Below are 18,020 nucleotides of genomic sequence, written 5' to 3'. Positions count from 1 at the left end.
ATGCAGTCACGCAGGTAGGCTGGTCCCAAACCGTTCAGGGCTTTGAAGGTAAGCACCTGCACCTTAAATTGGGCTCGGAATATAAACGGCAGCCAGTGGAGCTCCTTGAACAGGAGGGTTGACCTCTCTCTGTAAGGGGCCCCAGTTAGCATCCTGGCTGCTGCTCGTTGGACCAGTTGAAATTTCCGAGCCGTTTTCAAGGGCAGCCCCACGTAGAGCGCATTGCAATAGTCCAATCTGGAGGTGACCAAGGCATGGATCACTCCGGCCAGATCCGCCTTCGCGAGGTATGGTCGCAGTTGGCGCATGAGTCTCAGTTGTGCGAAAGCCCTCCCAGACACCGTCTGGCAAGCAATGGAAGTGGTGAGGGCGTGAGAACAGGCCGCACGGTGTAGCCTCCCTTGCCTGCCTCACACGAAGGGCAGCGCGAGGCAGGTAAGTTGCACCGTGTGGCCTGGCCTCTCGCAAAGTCCCTCGCCGCTTGCCAGGCCCAATCCCCTCGTTTACCTCGCACTGCCAGTTGGGTCTGGCAAGCAATGGAAGTGGCGAGGGCTTCGCGCGAGAACAGGTTGTGCGGTGTAGCCTCTCTTGCCTGCCTCACACGAAGGGCAGCGCGAGGCAGGTAAGTTGCACCGTGTGGCCTGGCAAGGGAGGCTACACCGCACGGCCTGTTCTCGCGCGAAACCCTCTCCGCTTCCATTGCTTGCCAGGCCTGACGGGCAGTGCGAGGCGGGCGAGGGAATTGGGCCTGGCAACGGCAGACTCCACTTTGGCAGGAAAAAACGAAATACAAAGAGACAGAATGGGGGACCATGATGCCTGGCTCGAGAGCAGTACGTGTGAAAAAGATCTTGGAGTCCTCGTGGACAACAAGTTAAACATGAGCCAGGAATGTGATGTGGTGGCAAAAAAAGCCAATGGGATTTTGGCCTGCATCAAGAGGAGCCTAGTGTCTAGATCCAGGGAAGTCATGCTCCCCATGCTCTATTCCGCTTTGGTTAGACCACACCTGGAATATTGTGTCTAATTCTGGGCACCACAATTCAAGAGAGATACTGACAAGCTGGAATGTGTCCAGAGGAGAGCGACTAAAATAATAAAAGGTCTGGAGAACAAGCCCTATGAGGAGCAGCTTAAGGAGCTGGGCATGTTTAGCCTGAAGAAGAGAAGGCTGAGAGGGGATATGATAGCCATGTATAAGTATGTGAGAAGAAGTCATAGGGAGGAGGGAGCAAGCATGTTTTCTGCTTCCTTGGAGACTAGGACGCAATAGAACAATGGCTTCAAACGACAAGAGTGGAGATTCCATCTGAACATGAGGAAGAACTTCCTGACTGTGAGAGCCGTTCAGCAGTGGAACTCTCTGCCCTGGAGTGTGGTGGAGGCTCCTTCTTTGGAAGCTTTTAAACAGAGGCTGGATGGCCATCTGTCAGGGGTGATTTGAATGCAATATTCCTGCTTCTTGGCAGAATGGGGCTGGACTGGATGGCCCATGAGGTCTCTTTCAACTCTTTGATTCTATGAGGAGGAGGAGGGGGAAGAGGTGGTGGTTGTTTTGCTTCTCAAAGAGTTAGCAGAAGGGAGGCTGGATGGCCATCTGTCAGGGGTGATTTGAATGCAATATTCCTGCTTCTTGGCAGAATGGGGTTGGACTGGATGGCCCAGGAGGTCTCTTCCAACTCTTTGATTCTAGGATTCTATGAGGAGGAGGGGGAAGAGGCGGTGGTGGTTGTTTTGCTTCTCAAAGGGTTAGCAGAAGGGAGGCTGGATGGCCATCTGTCAGGGGTGATTTGAATGCAATATTCCTGCTTCTTGGCAGAATGGGGTTGGACTGGATGGCCCAGGAGGTCTCTTCCAACTCTTTGATTCTAGGATTCCATGAGGAGGAGGGGGAAGAGGAGGTGGTGGTTGTTTTGCTTCTCAAAGAGTTAGCAGAAGGGAGGCTGGATGGCCATCTGTCAGGGGTGATTTGAATGCAATATTCCTGCTTCTTGGCAGAATGGGGTTGGACTGGATGGCCCAGGAGGTCTCTTCCAACTCTTTGATTCTAGGATTCTATGAGGAGGAGGGGGAAGAGGAGGTGGTGGTTGTTTTGCTTCTCAAAGAGTTAGCAGAAGGGAGGCTGGATGGCCATCTGTCAGGGGTGATTTGAATGCAATATTCCTGCTTCTTGGCAGAATGGGGTTGGACTGGATGGCCCAGGAGGTCTCTTCCAACTCTTTGATTCTAGGATTCTATGAGGAGGAGGGGGAAGAGGAGGTGGTGGTTGTTTTGCTTCTCAAAGGGTTAGCAGAAGGGAGGCTGGATGGCTATCTGTCAGGGGTGATTTGAATGCAATATTCCTGCTTCTTGGCAGAATGGGGTTGGACTGGATGGCCCAGGAGGTCTCTTCCAACTCTTTGATTCTAGGATTCTATGAGGAGGAGGGGGAAGAGGAGGTGGTGGTTGTTTTGCTTCTCAAAGGGTTAGCAGAAGGGAGGCTGGATGGCCATCTTTCAGGGGTGATTTGAATGCAATATTCCTGCTTCTTGGCAGAATGGGGTTGGACTGGATGGCCCTTGAGGTCTCTTCCAACTCTTTGATTCTATGATTCTATGACTGCACGTACCGCAGAGGCTCGCACGAGGGGCAGTGCGAGGCAGGTAAGTTGCACCGTGCGGCCTGGTCTCGTGCAAAGATCTTTTAAACTTTGAAACGAAATGTAATTCATGCTTGCAGGATAAGGTGTAGGTGTAGCCAAGAGAGGAAGCAGCTCATCAGGATTGCCTTTTAATTGAGATGTAAAGGCATGCGAAGCACGTAAAGGATAATGCTAAGGTGCAGAGCAACACCCTCGTCCTTGTGGGACCGGTACCTGCAGTTTCGCCTTCCCACATCGGGCAAAATAGGTCCTCTAGGAAAGCTCATTTTGAGTCTGAAGATAGGACCAACTGGTTTGGAAGGCAGGCAATTCGTGTTTATAGGTGTGTTATAGGTGTGTTATTGTTCGTCGTCGGGCTCTTTGGGCTTCAGGAACAACCTGTTGGGGGCTCTTGGTGTTCCTTTTCAGGCTTCCTTCTCCCACCTTTCCTTCCTTGGGCTTTCCTTTCCTTCCTTCCTCCTTTCCATCTTTATCTGCAGCTAAAGGCGTGGCTGATATGTGTCATGTGTGCATTAGCCTGACTTAACCAGTTGTGGGAGAATTAGGCCAAAGGCCCAATGATCCCAAGTTGAGTGTTGCAGCTTGTCGACCTTTCCTTTTTGGAAGGGGTCTGTCGGCACATGTTTACATGCTTATTAGGGTTACTCATCCAGAATGGATCATCTATATATATATAAATGTTCTGTGCGTTGTGAGTACCGTAAAAACAAAAGAACCAATGAACGAAATCACACCAAATTTGGCAACGAAACGTCTCACAACACAAGGAGTGACCATCACTCAAAAAAGTATGATTTTGTCATTTGGGAGTTGTAGTTGCTGGGATTTATAGTTCACCTACAATCAAAGAGTATTCTGAACTTAACCAATGATGGAATTGCCCTAAATTTCCAACACAGAATTCCTATGACCACTGGCCTTGAGTGTGACCTCCTATGACCTTGAGTGTGGGAGTTGTAGTTCACCTATATCCAGAGAGCACTTTGGACTCAAACAATGATGGATCAGGACCAAACTTGGCACAAATACTCAATATGCCCAAATATGAGCACTGGTGGAGTTTGGGGAAAATAGTCCTTGACATGTGGGAGTTTTAGTTACTGGGATTTATAGTTCACCTACACTCAAAGAGCATTCTGAAGTCCACCAACAATTGAATTGACCTGAACTTCCAACACAGAACCCCCATGACCAATAATAATAATAATAACAAGATGAGTCTGCTGTGGACTCATCTTGATGTGTTTCAAATAATAATAATAATAATAACAACAACAACAACAAGATGAGTCTGCTGTGGACTCATCTTGTGTTTCTAATACTACTACTACTACTACTACTACTACTGATAATAATAATATTATAATAATACCAAGATGAGTCTGCTGTGGACTCATCTTGTTGTTTTTCAAATAATAATAATAATAATAATATAATAATAATAACAAAATGAGTCTGCTGTGGACTCATCTTGTTGTGTTTCTAATAATAATAATAATAATAATATAATATAATAATAACAAGATGAGTGCTGTGGACTCATCTTGTGTTTCTAATAATAATAATAATAATAATATAACAAAATGAGTCTGCTGTGGACTCATCTTGTTGTGTTTCTAATAATAATAATAATATAATATAATAATAACAAGATGAGTGCTGTGGACTCATTTTGTGTTTCTAATAATAATAATAATAATAATATAACAAAATGAGTCTGCTGTGGACTCATCTTGTTGTGTTTCTAATAATAATAATAATATAATATAATAATAACAAGATGAGTGCTGTGGACTCATCTTGTGTTTCTAATAATAATAATAATAATAATATAACAAAATGAGTCTGCTGTGGACTCATCTTGTTGTGTTTCTAATAATAATAATAATATAATATAATAATAACAAGATGAGTGCTGTGGACTCATTTTGTGTTTCTAATAATAATAATAATAATAATATAACAAAATGAGTCTGCTGTGGACTCATCTTGTTGTGTTTCTAATAATAATAATAATATAATATAATAATAACAAGATGAGTGCTGTGGACTCATCTTGTGTTTCTAATAATAATAATAATAATAATAATATAACAAAATGAGTCTGCTGTGGACTCATCTTGTTGTGTTTCTAATAATAATAATAATATAATATAATAATAACAAGATGAGTGCTGTGGACTCATTTTGTGTTTCTAATAATAATAATAATAATAATATAACAAAATGAGTCTGCTGTGGACTCATCTTGTTGTGTTTCTAATAATAATAATAATATAATATAATAATAACAAGATGAGTGCTGTGGACTCATCTTGTGTTTCTAATAATAATAATAATATAACAAAATGAGTCTGCTGTGGACTCATCTTGTTGTGTTTCTAATAATAATAATAATAATAATAATAATAATAATAAATCTTAGAGTTGGAAGAGACCCCAAGGGCCAATTCTTTGCAATGTTGTAGAAACGGTTTTTTGGTTGGAGAAGGAAAAAAATTAATGTGTGAAGCCAGTGATAAGATCCATTTGAGGAAGATCCCTACGATGACAGAAACTCCCAATATTGTTCTCCTGTCCGTTAAAATGTATGGCTGTTACTTCAGAGCGCCTGCTTTCAAAACAGGAAGGAAGTGAGCCGACGTTTCCAAGCTATCAAAAGTTTCAGCCTTGTTAGAAACGTAGGTTTCTCTGTTCAGGCGGATCTTCTTGTGTTCCACATCTCTGCTCCCTAAACAAAACTACAACGCAATAAAGATATATAGTGTTCATTGTTACTTTTATTCTTTCTGCAAGATGATATACAAACTGGGTTGTTGTGAGTTTTCCAGCCTGTCTGGCCATGTTCCAGAAGCATTCTCTCCTGACGTTTCGCCTACATCTATGGCAGGCATCCTTAGAGGTTGTGAGGTTTATTGGAAATTAGAAAAATGGGGTTTATATACCCATGGAATGATGTCCAGGGTATTGTAATTGACCACCTTTATTTGCTTCAAAGCCTAGCTGCTTCCTGCTCAGGGGAATCCTTTGTTGGGAGGTGGCCCTGATTGATTTTTGTCTGGAATTCCTCTGTTTTTTGAGTGTTCTTTATTTACTGTCCTGATTTTAGAGTTTCTTAAAAAAAATACTGGTAGCCAGATTTTTATTTTCGTGAATTGCATTATTATTGTTGTTATACACAAGGAGACTCAAAGAGGCTATTATTATTAGACTGTATTATTATCATTATTAATAATATTATCCACACGGAGACTCAAAGCGATTATATATCTATTATTATTAGAACTTATTGTTATTATTTATAATAATATAACCTACATGGAGACTCAAAGCGGCTATGTATCTATTATTAGTATTAGACTGTATTATTATTATTATTATTATTATTATTATTATCCATAAGGAGACGCAAAGCGATTATATATCTATTATTATTATTACAATGTATTGTTATTATTAATAACTTACATGGAAACTCTTAGGTGTTGTAAGAACAACAGCAAGCGCAAACAAAACAGATTGGTCTCCCATCAGAAATTATTTAGAGAACAACTAAAGATACATACAGAACAGGAAGAAAATAAGTAAAAGATTGCAGAATAAACCAGAAGACAACACAAGTACTAACCAAATATGGGGATGCAATGAGTAAATAAAAGGGAACTTAAAATACTAACATACTCCTCGTCCCACATCCCAACCACGTGCACATCCCCCCCCCCCAACTTCCCTGCCGCTTTTCCTTATAGATTAGGGTATCCACCCCCCCCCCTCCAACCTCCCTTTTACCACCCCCATTCTGTAGAAAGGTGCCTTGTCCGCCCCCCCTAATCCGTACCCCCAACCCACCCCCCTACCTCCCCCCCCCCGGTTTTCTTTTATTCTTATCAACACGATTGAAGTAATGTAATGATGATTAACACCCAATCGTTGTATTGATAATGAAAACTTTAATAAAAATGATTTAAAAAAAATAATAACTTACATGGAAACTCAAAGCGGCTATGTATCTATTATTAGTATTAGACTGTAGTATTATTATTATTATTATTATCCATAAGGAGACTCAAAGCGATTATATAACTATTATTATTATTACAACGTATTGTTATTATTAATAATATAACCCACATGGAGTCTCAAAGTGGCTATGTATCTATTATTGGTATTAGACTGTATTATTATTATTATTATCCACAAGGAGACTCAAAGCGATTATATATTATTATTATTAGAATGTATTGTTATTATTAATAATATAACTCACATGGAAACTCAAAGCGGCTATGTATCTATTATTAGTATTAGACTGTATTATTATCATTATTTATAGTATTATCCACAAGGAGACTCAAAGCGATTATATATCTATTTTTATTATTAGAACATATTGTTATTATTAATAATAATATAACCCACACAGAGTCTCAAAGTGATTATATATCTATTATTATTATTACAACGTATTGTTATTAATAATAATAATATAACCCACATGGAGACTCAAAGCGGCTATGGAACTATTATTAGTATTAGACTGTATTATTATTATTATTATCCACAAGGAGACTCAAAGCGATTATATATCTATTATTATTATTATTATTAGAATGTATTGTTATTATTAATAATAATATAACTCACATGGAAACTCAGAGCGGCTATGGAAATATTATTAGTATTAGACTGTATTATTGTTATTATTATCCACAAGGTATATCTATTATTATTATTATTATTAGAATGTATTGTTATTATTATTAATAATATAACTCATATGGAGACTCAAAGCTGCTATGTATCTATGATTAGCATTATTTATAATATTATCCACAAGGAGACTCAAAGCGATTATATATCTATTATTATTAGAACGTATTGTTGTTATTATTAATAATAATAATATAATCCACATGGTGACTCAAAGCAGCTATGTATCTATTATTAGTATTAGAATGCATTATTATTATTATTATTATTATTATTATCCACACTGAAAGCCGCTATGTATCCATTATTATACCGCTGAACTTGCTGACCAAAAGGTTGTTGGCTTGAATCTGGGGAGTGAGATGAGCTTCTGCTGTTAGGCCCAGCTTCTGCCAACCTAGCAGTTCGAAAACATGCAAATGTGAGTAGATCAATAGGGAGGGAAGGTAACGGCGCTCCAGGCAGTCATGCCGGCCACATGACCTTGGAGGTGTCTATGGACAATGCCGGCTCTTCGACTTCGAAATGGAGATGAGCACCAACCCCCAGAGTCGAACACGACTAGATATAATGCTAGGGAAAAACTTTATTTATTTATCCATTGTTATTAGAATACATTATTATTAACTAGCTTAGGGACCCGGCGCTGCCCGGGTTATTTGAGAAAGGAATTGTATATCAAGGTTGGTCTTTATCAGTTATTTATATGGCTCGCAGTGGTCTCAGGAAGTTAGTGAAGGTACTGCGAGTCCCATCATCTGTGGTCCATCCTCCTCCAAACTGCCCCAGGATGGAGAGTGGGTCATTGGGGCTCTGTGTGCTAAGTTCGGTCTTGATCAGTCATTGGATGAGGGTCACAGTGGTCTCAGAAAGTGAGTTAAGGTACTGCAAGTCCCATCATCCATAGTCTCCCTCAAACATCACCAGAATGTTGAGTTGGCCGTGGGGGCTCTCTGTGCCAAGTTTGGTCTTTATTGGTATTTGGATGAGTGTCTCTGTAGTTTCAGGAAGTGAGTGAAGGTACTGCAAGTCCCATCATCCATTGTCCATCCTCCTCCAAACAGCACCGAGATGTAGAGTGGCTCATGGGGGCTCTGTGTGCCAAGATGTGTCCTGATTGGTCATTAGATGAGGGTTGCAGCATTCTTGGGAAGGGAGTGGAGGTACTTGAAGTCCTATCATCCATGGATGTAGAGTAGGTCATGGGGACTTTGTGTGCCAAGTTTGGTCATTGACGAGGGTCTCAGTGGTCTCAGGAAGTGAGTGAAGTGACTGCAAGTGCCATCATCCATTGTCAAATTCTTCCAAACCGCACCAGGATGCAGAGTGCGTCATGCGGGCTCTCTTTGTAAATTGTGGTCCTGATCCATCATTGTTGGCAGTTGTAATGGTCTTAGGAAGGGAGTGCAGGTATTACAAGTCCCATCGTTCATGGTGTGTCCTCCTCCAAACTGCACCAGGATGTAGAGTGCGTCATGGAGACTCAGTGTGCCAAGTTTGGTCTTTATCGGTAATTGGATGAGGGTTGCAGTGGTCTCAAGAATTGAGCAAAGGTACTGCAAGTCCCATAATCCGTGGTCCATCCCCGGCCAAACCACACCAGGACGTAAAGTGGGTCATGAGAGGTCTATGTGCCAAGTTTGGTCTTGATCAGTCATTGGATAAGGTTCACAGCGGTCTCAGAATGTGAGTGATGGTACTGCAAGTCCCATCATCCATGGTTCATCCTCCTCCAAACTGTCGAGTGGGTCATGGGGGTTTTGTGTGCCAAGTTTGGTCTGTATTGGTTATTTTCTGACCCAGCCCCTGGCCTTTTCCTTTCTCTCTTTGTCATCTTGGAATTGAGACTGGCCAATCAGAGACCATATGCAAATTTCCTTCTCTCATGTCCCCGTTTCTGTCATGAACTCTTTTCTCCACCAGAGGCTCCTATTGAAGCTGGCCAATCAGAGACCATATGCAAATAACACCACAGCGGCAGCCAATCAGAACGCTGGCACATACTCCTCCCGCCACACGTCCGCGGCATACAAACTTTGACTTTTGTATGTATAGATATTATTATTATCCAAGAGACTCAAAGTGATTAAAGTTCTTTCTTTTCCTCGGTTTGCAGATCAATCCTTGACTTGGCCTTCTTCGCAATGCAGACTATCAAGTGTGTCGTGGTGGGCGATGGAGCCGTCGGTAAAACGTGCCTCCTGATCTCTTACACCACAAACAAATTCCCATCCGAATACGTCCCCACAGTAAGTAAAAGGGCCGACTGCACCCCGTCTTTTTGTTTCTCATACAAAAAGTGGCATATATACATATATTGTCAACTTCTCCCATTGTTTCGCATTACAGACATGGATATTTTGCAAAATTGGTCGTAATATGAAGGAATGTCTAGCTTTAGCCCTTATTGTTGATGTTGTTGTTGCTGCTAATATTGCTGTTGTGCAATGTGTGTCTAGAGGAATTTAGACCATTGCTAGGTAAACTCCACAAAGATATTTTTTTAGTTTTCAAATATATGGCTTTTGGACACAACACACCGAACAGTCCAACGAGTGTCCATCACCCATAAACATACACACATACAACCTCAGCAGACCACACTTAAAAAACCCCAAAATGCACCATACATATACACATACACTCATATGCATATGCACATGCACACATTCATGCACATACGGGTATGTATATATGCACAAACAAAATACACACATATACACACATACATATATATATACACACACACACATATACATATACACATGCACACACATATACATATCCACATACATAGATATATACACACAAATATGCATATAGACAAGCACACATATACACAATATGCATGTACACATATAAATACACAAATATATACACACATATATACACCCACATATATCTATACGCAAACACACATATATACACACTTATACACATTATGCATGTACATATATAAACACACACACATATACATATATGTGTATATGTGTATACATATACACATGCACACACATACATATACACATACATACATATATACACACAAATATGCATATAGACAAGCACACACATATACACAATATGCATGTACACATATAAATACACAAATATATACACACATATATACACCCACATATATCTATATGCAAACACATACATACACACTTATACACAATATGCATGTACACATATAAACACACACACACACATATATACATATACACATGCACACATATACATATCCACATACATAGATATATACACACAAATATGCATATAGACAAGCACACATATACACAATATGCATGTACACATATAAATACACAAATATATACACACATATATACACCCACATATATACACCCACATATATCTATACGCAAACACACATATATACACACTTATACACAATATGCATGTACACATATAAACACACACACACACACATACATATAGACATGCACACATATACATATACACATACATAGATATATACACACAAATATGCATATAGACAAGCACACATATACACAATATGCATGTACACATATAAATACACAAATATATACACATATATCTATACGCAAACACACATATATACATACTTATACACAATATGCATGTACACATATAAACACACAAATACACAAATATATATATGTGTGTGTATATATATATATATAATTATTTATATATATTTATTTATATAAATATATAAAAATATTTATTATATATATTTATAATATTTATAATATATATTTATATATATTTATATTTATAATATTTATAATATATATGTATATATATTTATTTATATAAATAAATATAAATAATTATATATATATATATATATATATACACACACACACACACACACATATATACCCTATATATACGCAAACACACATATGTACACAAATATACACATACAAAACAGATATAGAGAGACTGGGCCATTGCAACGCATGGCAGGGGACGGCTAGTAGTAATAGTAATAATGCATTCTAATACTAATAATTTACATAGCCACTTTCAGTCTCCTTGTGGAAAATAAGAATAATAATAATAGCAATAATAATGCATTCTAATACTAATAGTGGATACATAGCTGCTCTGTGTCTCCTTGTGAATAATAATAATAATAACAATAATAATTATAATACTAATAATTTACATAGCCACTTTCAGTCTCCTTGTGGATAATAATAATAATTATAACAACAATAATAATACATTCTAATACTAATAATTTACATAGCCACTTTCAGTCTCCTTGTGGATAATAATAATAATAATAGCAATAATAATGCATTCTAATATTAATAATGGATACATAGCTGCTCTGTGTCTCCTTGTGAATAATAATAATAACAGTAATAATTATAATACTAATAATTTACATAGCTACTTTCAGTCTCCTTGTGGATAATATTAATAATAATAACAATAATAATACATTCTAATCTAATAATTTACATAGCCACTTTCAGTCTCCTTGTGGATAATAATAATAATAATAATAATACATTCTAATACTAATAATGGATACATAGCTGCTCTGTGTCTCCTTGTGAATAATAATAATAATAACAGTAATAATTATAATACTAATAATTTACATAGCCACTTTCAGTCTCCTTGGTGATGATAATAACAATAATGCACTCGAATATTAATAATGGATACATAGCCTCATTGAGTTTCCTTGTGGATAATAATAATGTGTTGTAATACTAATAATAGACAAATAGCCACTTTTGAGTCCTTGTGGATGTTAATATTATTATTACTAATAGGAATATATTCTAATACTAAGAATAGATATATATGTCCCCTTGTGGATAATAATAATAATACATTACTAATAATAGATATATAGCCGCTTTGAGTCTCCTTTGGATTATTATTATTATTAATAATAATAATAATAATGCATTTGAATACTAATAGCAGATACATCGGTGCTTTGAGTCTCCTTTGGATGATGATACTAATAATAATAATAATAATAATAATAATAATAATAATGCATTTGAATACTAATAGCAGATACGTCGGGCTTTGAGTCTCCTTTGGATGATGATGATGATGATAATAATAATAATAATAATAATAATAATGCATTTGAATACTAATAGCAGATACATCGGCGCTTTGAGTCTCCTTTGGATGATGATAATAATAATAATAATAATAATAATAATAATAATGCATTTGAATACTAATAGCAGATACATCGGCGCTTTGAGTCTCCTTTGGATGATGATACTACTACTACTACTAATAATAATAATGCATTTGAATACTAATAACTGATACATCGGCACTTTGAGTCTCCTTTGGATGATGATACTACTACTACTAATAATAATGATGCATTTGAATACTAATAGCAGATACATCGGCGCTTTGAGTCTCCTTTGGATGATGATACTACTACTACTACTACTAATAATAATAATAATAATAATAATGCATTTGAATACTAATAACTGATACATCGGCACTTTGAGTCTCCTTTGGATGATGATACTACTACTAATAATAATAATGATGCATTTGAATACTAATAGCAGATACATCGGTGCTTTGAGTCTCCTTTGGATGATGATACTACTACTACTACTACTAATAATAATGCATTTGAATACTAATAACTGATACATCGGCACTTTGAGTCTCCTTTGGATGATGATACTACTACTACTACTAATACTACTACTACTAATATTATTATTAGTATAATAATAATATATAATAATATATTATATAATAATAATATATAATAATATAATAAGTATAATAATAATAATAATGCATTTGAATACTAATAACTGATACATCGGCACTTTGAGTCTCCTTTGGATGATGATACTACTACTACTACTAATACTACTACTACTAATATTATTATTAGTATAATAATAATATATAATAATATATTATATAATAATAATATATAATAATATAATAAGTATAATAATAATAATAATGCATTTGAATGCTAATAACTGATACATCGGCACTTTGAGTCTCCTTGTGGAGAGAAAAAAGAGGGTTATAAATAATAATAATATAATAATAGTAATAGACGGTAAAATTATGTCAGTTGCATCACGACATCCCTCTTATTCTTGATTTAATTTTCTGAAAGTAAAGGAATCTGGGAAAGACAGGAAATGGATTTGTTTAGATGCTTAGAACTTGAGCAACAGTGAAATAATGATTGAGTTTGTAGAAAAACCTCTCTGTACTATTGTTAATCTCAGAAGTATAGTTTCACAGTGGTACAAATATATAATTAAGACTAATTTCCGGGCCAGAATTTGCTTAGGCAAGGGATCTGAACATACTTATTACTCCAGAAGCCCAATGGCAATACGTGGAGATGCGCTGGAATTCCTGCAAGCTTGCAAAAATCAAACTTATTGTATAGAAAAAGTTGTAATAAACAAAGCAGTTGGCACTTTTGATCACTAGGTGATTATATATTACGTTTCATAACACTACGCAACACGAGTTTTGGTCCTGGGCGATATATCAATGTCATTATTTCCTAATTTATTTATATTATATGTTATAGTATATTAATTTTTATATTTCCATCATAAAAATGTATTATTATATAATTATGTTATAATTTTATTATAAAAATAATTATATTATTATATGTAATAATAATATATTATTACGCTATATTCTTTCTTAATGGGTTCTATCATAGAAATGTGGAAATATTGTATTATTATATAATTATAATTTTATTATAAAAATAATTATATTATTATATATAATAATATATTATTACGCTATATCCTTTCTTAATTGGTTCTATCATAGAAACGTGGAAATATTGTATTACTATATAATTTTAATTTTATTATAAATATAATTATATTAGTATATATAATAATAATAATATATTATGCTATATTCTTTCTTAATTGGTTCTCTCATAAAGACTTGGAAATATTGTATTATATAATTATAATTTTATTATAAAAATAATTATATTATATATAATAATAATATTATGCTATATTTTTTCTTAATTGGTTCTATCATAGAAACATGGAAATATTGTATTGTTGTATAATTATAATTTTATTATAAAAATAATATTATTATATATTATAATAATATATTACACTATATCCTTTCTTAATTGGTTCTATCATAGAAACATGGAAATATTGTATTATTATATAATTATAATTTTATTATAAAAATAATAATATTAATATATATAATAATAATATATTATTACGCTATATTCTTTCTTAATTGGTTCTATCATAGAAACGTGGAAATACTGTATTATTATATAATTATAATTTTATTATAAAAATAATTATATTATTATATATAATAATAATAATATATTACGCTATATCCTTTCTTAATTGGTTCTATCATAAAGACATGGAAATATTGTATTATTATATAATTATAATTTTATTATAAAAATAATTATATTATTATATATTATAATAATATTACACTATAACCTTTCTTAATGGGTTCTATCATAAAAACATGGAAATTCAGCACATTATATTGGATTATTATATAATTATATTATAATTATATTATAAAAAGTAATTATATTATTATAAACATGAAAATGCAGCACACTATATTGGATTATTATATAATTATATTATAATTATATTATATTTGTATTGTAAAAATAATTATATTATTATAAACATCGAAATGCAGCACATTATATTGGATTATTATATAATTATATTATATTTTTATTGTAAAAATAATTATATTATTATAAACATGGAAATGCAGCACATTATATTGGATTATTATATAATTATAATTTTATTATAAAAATAATTATTTTATTATATATAATAATAATAATATATTATGCTATATTCTTTCTTAATGGGTTCTATCATAAAAACATGGAAATGCAGCACATTATATTGGATTATTATATAATTATATTATAATTATATTATAAAAATAATTATATTATTATATATAGTAATAATATTATTAATAATATAGTACACTATATTCTTTCTTAATTGGTTCTATCATAAAAAAATGGAAATCTAGCACATTATATTGTATTATATAATTATAATTTTATTATAAAATAATTATATTATTTTATATATAATAATAATATATGCTATATTCTTTCAAATTGGTTCTATCATAAATACATGGAAATGCAGCACATTATATTGTATTATTATATAATTATATTATTATAATTATATTATTATATATTATTATGATATTAATGATAATAATAATATATTATGCTATATTCTTTCTTAATTGGTTCTATCATAGACATGGAAATGCAGCACATTATATTGTGTTATTATATAATTATATTAAAATTATATTTATATATTACAAGCATATTATATTTGTATTATGTTATAATTTAATTATATTATTATATAATAATTATAATAGGTCACGCTCTGTGACATGATCCTGGGTGATCAATGTCATTGTTTCCTAATTGGTTCTGTCATTAAAAAACATGGAAATGCAGCACATCACAACCCTGAAAAGTTTCACTTGTGTAACATTGTGCATCTGAATTGGGTCCCTTATTTCTCCCTCTCAAGGTGTTTGATAACTATGCTGTAACTGTGATGATTGGCGGGGAGCCGTACACCTTGGGCCTCTTTGACACGGCAGGTAATTCACCTTTGCAGTTGGAAGGAAAGAAAGAAGGAAGGAAGGAAGGAAGGAAGGAGAGGAGGAAAGGAAGAAAGAGGGAAGGAAGGAGATGAGGAAGGGAAGGAGGAGGAAAGGATGAAAGAAGGAACAAGAAAAGGAAGGAGAGGAGAGGAGGAAGGGAAGAAGGAAGGAGGAAAAGAGAAAGGAAGAAGAGAAGGAAGGAAGGAGAGGAGGAAAAGAAGAAAGAAGGAACAAGAAAAGGAAGGAAGGAGAGGAGGAAGGGAAGAAGGAGGAAAGGAAGAAAGAACAAGAAAAGGAAGGAAGGAGAGGAGCAAGGGAAGGAGGAAGAAAGGAAGAAAGAAGGAATGAGAAAAGGAAGGAACGGAGAGGAGGAAGGGAAGAAGGAAGTGGGAAAAGAGAAAGGAAGAAGAGAAGGAAGGAGAGGAGGAAAGGAAGAAAGAAGGAACAAGAAAAGGAAGGAAAGGAGAGGAGGAAGGGAAGGAGGAAGAAAGGAAGAAAGAAGGAACTAGAAAAGGAAGGAAAGGAGAGGAGGAAAGGAAGAAGGAAGGGGGAAAAGAGAAAGGAAGAAGAGAAGGAAGGAAGAAGAGAAGGAAGGAAGAAAGAAAAGAAAGGAAGGAGAGGAGGAAGGGAAGATGGAGGAAAGGAAGAAAGAACAAGAAAAGGAAGTAAGGAGAGGAGCAAGGGAAGGAGGAGGAAAGGAAGAAAGAAGGAACGAGAAAAGGAAGGAGAGGAGGAAGGGAAGAAGGAAGGGGGAAAAGAGAAAGGAAGAAGAGAAGGAAGGAAGGAGAGGAAGAAAGGAAGAAAGAAGGAACGAGAAAAGGAAGGAAAGGAGAGGAGGAAGGGAAGAAGGAAGGAGGAAAAGAGAAAGGAAGAAGAGAAGGAAGGAAGGAGAGGAGGAAGGGAAGAAGAAGGAGGAAAAGAAAAAGAAAAGAAGGCGAGGAAAGAAAGGGAAGAAGAAGATCAGAGAAAGGAAGAAAAGAAAGGAGAGGAGGAAGGGAAGAAGGAAGAAAGAAGGAATGAGAAAAGGAAGGAGAAAAAGAAAAAAGAAGAAAAGAAAGAAGGAAGGAGAGTGGGAATAAGGAAGGAAGGGAAGAAGAAAGGAAGGAGAGGAGGAAGAAAGGCAGAAAGAAGGAGCGAGAAAAGGAAGGAAGGAGAGAAGGAAGGGAAGAAGAAGGAGGAAAAGAAAAAGAAAAGAAAGAAGGCGAGGAAAGAAAGGGAAGAAGAAGAGCAGAGAAAGGAAGAAAAGAAAGGAGAGGAGGAAGGGAAGAAGGAAGAAAGAAGGAATGAGAAAAGGAAGGAGAAAAAGAAAAAAGAAGAAAAGAAAGAAGGGAGTGGGAATAAGGAAGGAAGGGAAGAAGAAAGGAAGGAGAGGAGGAAGAAAGGCAGAAAGAAGGAGCGAGAAAAGGAAGGAAGGAGAGGAGGAAGGGAAGAAGGAAGGAGGAAAAGAAAAAGGAAAAAAGAAGGAAGGTGAGGAAAGAAAGAAGGAACAAGAAAAGGAAGGAAGGAGAGGGAGAAGGTAAGAAGGAAGGAGAGAAAGAAAAAGGAAGAAAAGAAAGAAGGAAGGAGAGGGGGAATAAGGAAGGGAAGAAGAAAGGAAGGAAGGAGAGGGGGAAGGGAAGGAGGAAGAAAGGAAGAACCTGAGTCTGTGGTGTTTTTCCCCCCTTTGTGTGTGTGTGTAGGGCAGGAAGACTACGACCGGTTGCGGCCTCTCAGCTACCCCCAGACGGACGTCTTCCTTGTCTGCTTCTCCGTGGTCTCGCCTTCCTCCTTTGAGAATGTGAAAGAAAAGGTAACGCCCCCAGAAATGTTTGGTTATCCATCCATCCATCTATCCATCCATCTAGCCATCTATCCATCCCATCTATCCGTCCGTCGGTCCGTCCGTCCATCCATCCATCCATCCATCCATCCATCCATCCATCCATCCATCCATCCATCCATCTATCTATCCATCTATCTATCCATCTATCCATCCATCCAT

General features: G+C 35.6%; 1 protein-coding gene and 1 pseudogene across 4 annotated transcripts in view; both read left to right on the top strand.

Annotated features, from left to right (window-relative positions):
• Positions 1-18,020, top strand: part of CDC42 (cell division cycle 42) — a 390,560-nt gene that overhangs the window by 350,098 nt on the left and 22,442 nt on the right. For all 4 annotated transcript variants that reach the window (XR_010910422.1, XM_067472841.1, XM_060758681.2 and 1 more), the window contains exons 2-4: positions 9,468-9,600; positions 15,964-16,036; positions 17,719-17,828. Coding sequence is in view for 3 of the 4 variants with exons in the window: in XM_067472841.1 (XP_067328942.1) it covers positions 9,496-9,600; positions 15,964-16,036; positions 17,719-17,828 (288 nt within the window). In the remaining variant the exon portion in view is untranslated. The remainder of the gene's footprint in view (positions 1-9,467; positions 9,601-15,963; positions 16,037-17,718; positions 17,829-18,020) is intronic.
• Positions 17,902-18,020, top strand: part of LOC137097792 (guanine nucleotide exchange factor subunit RIC1-like) — a 734-nt pseudogene continuing 615 nt past the window's right edge.

Source organism: Anolis sagrei, chromosome 13, assembly GCF_037176765.1.
Source record: "Anolis sagrei isolate rAnoSag1 chromosome 13, rAnoSag1.mat, whole genome shotgun sequence".
Taxonomy (NCBI): domain Eukaryota; kingdom Metazoa; phylum Chordata; class Lepidosauria; order Squamata; family Dactyloidae; genus Anolis; species Anolis sagrei.
This window is presented reverse-complemented; position numbering and strand designations above follow the sequence as displayed.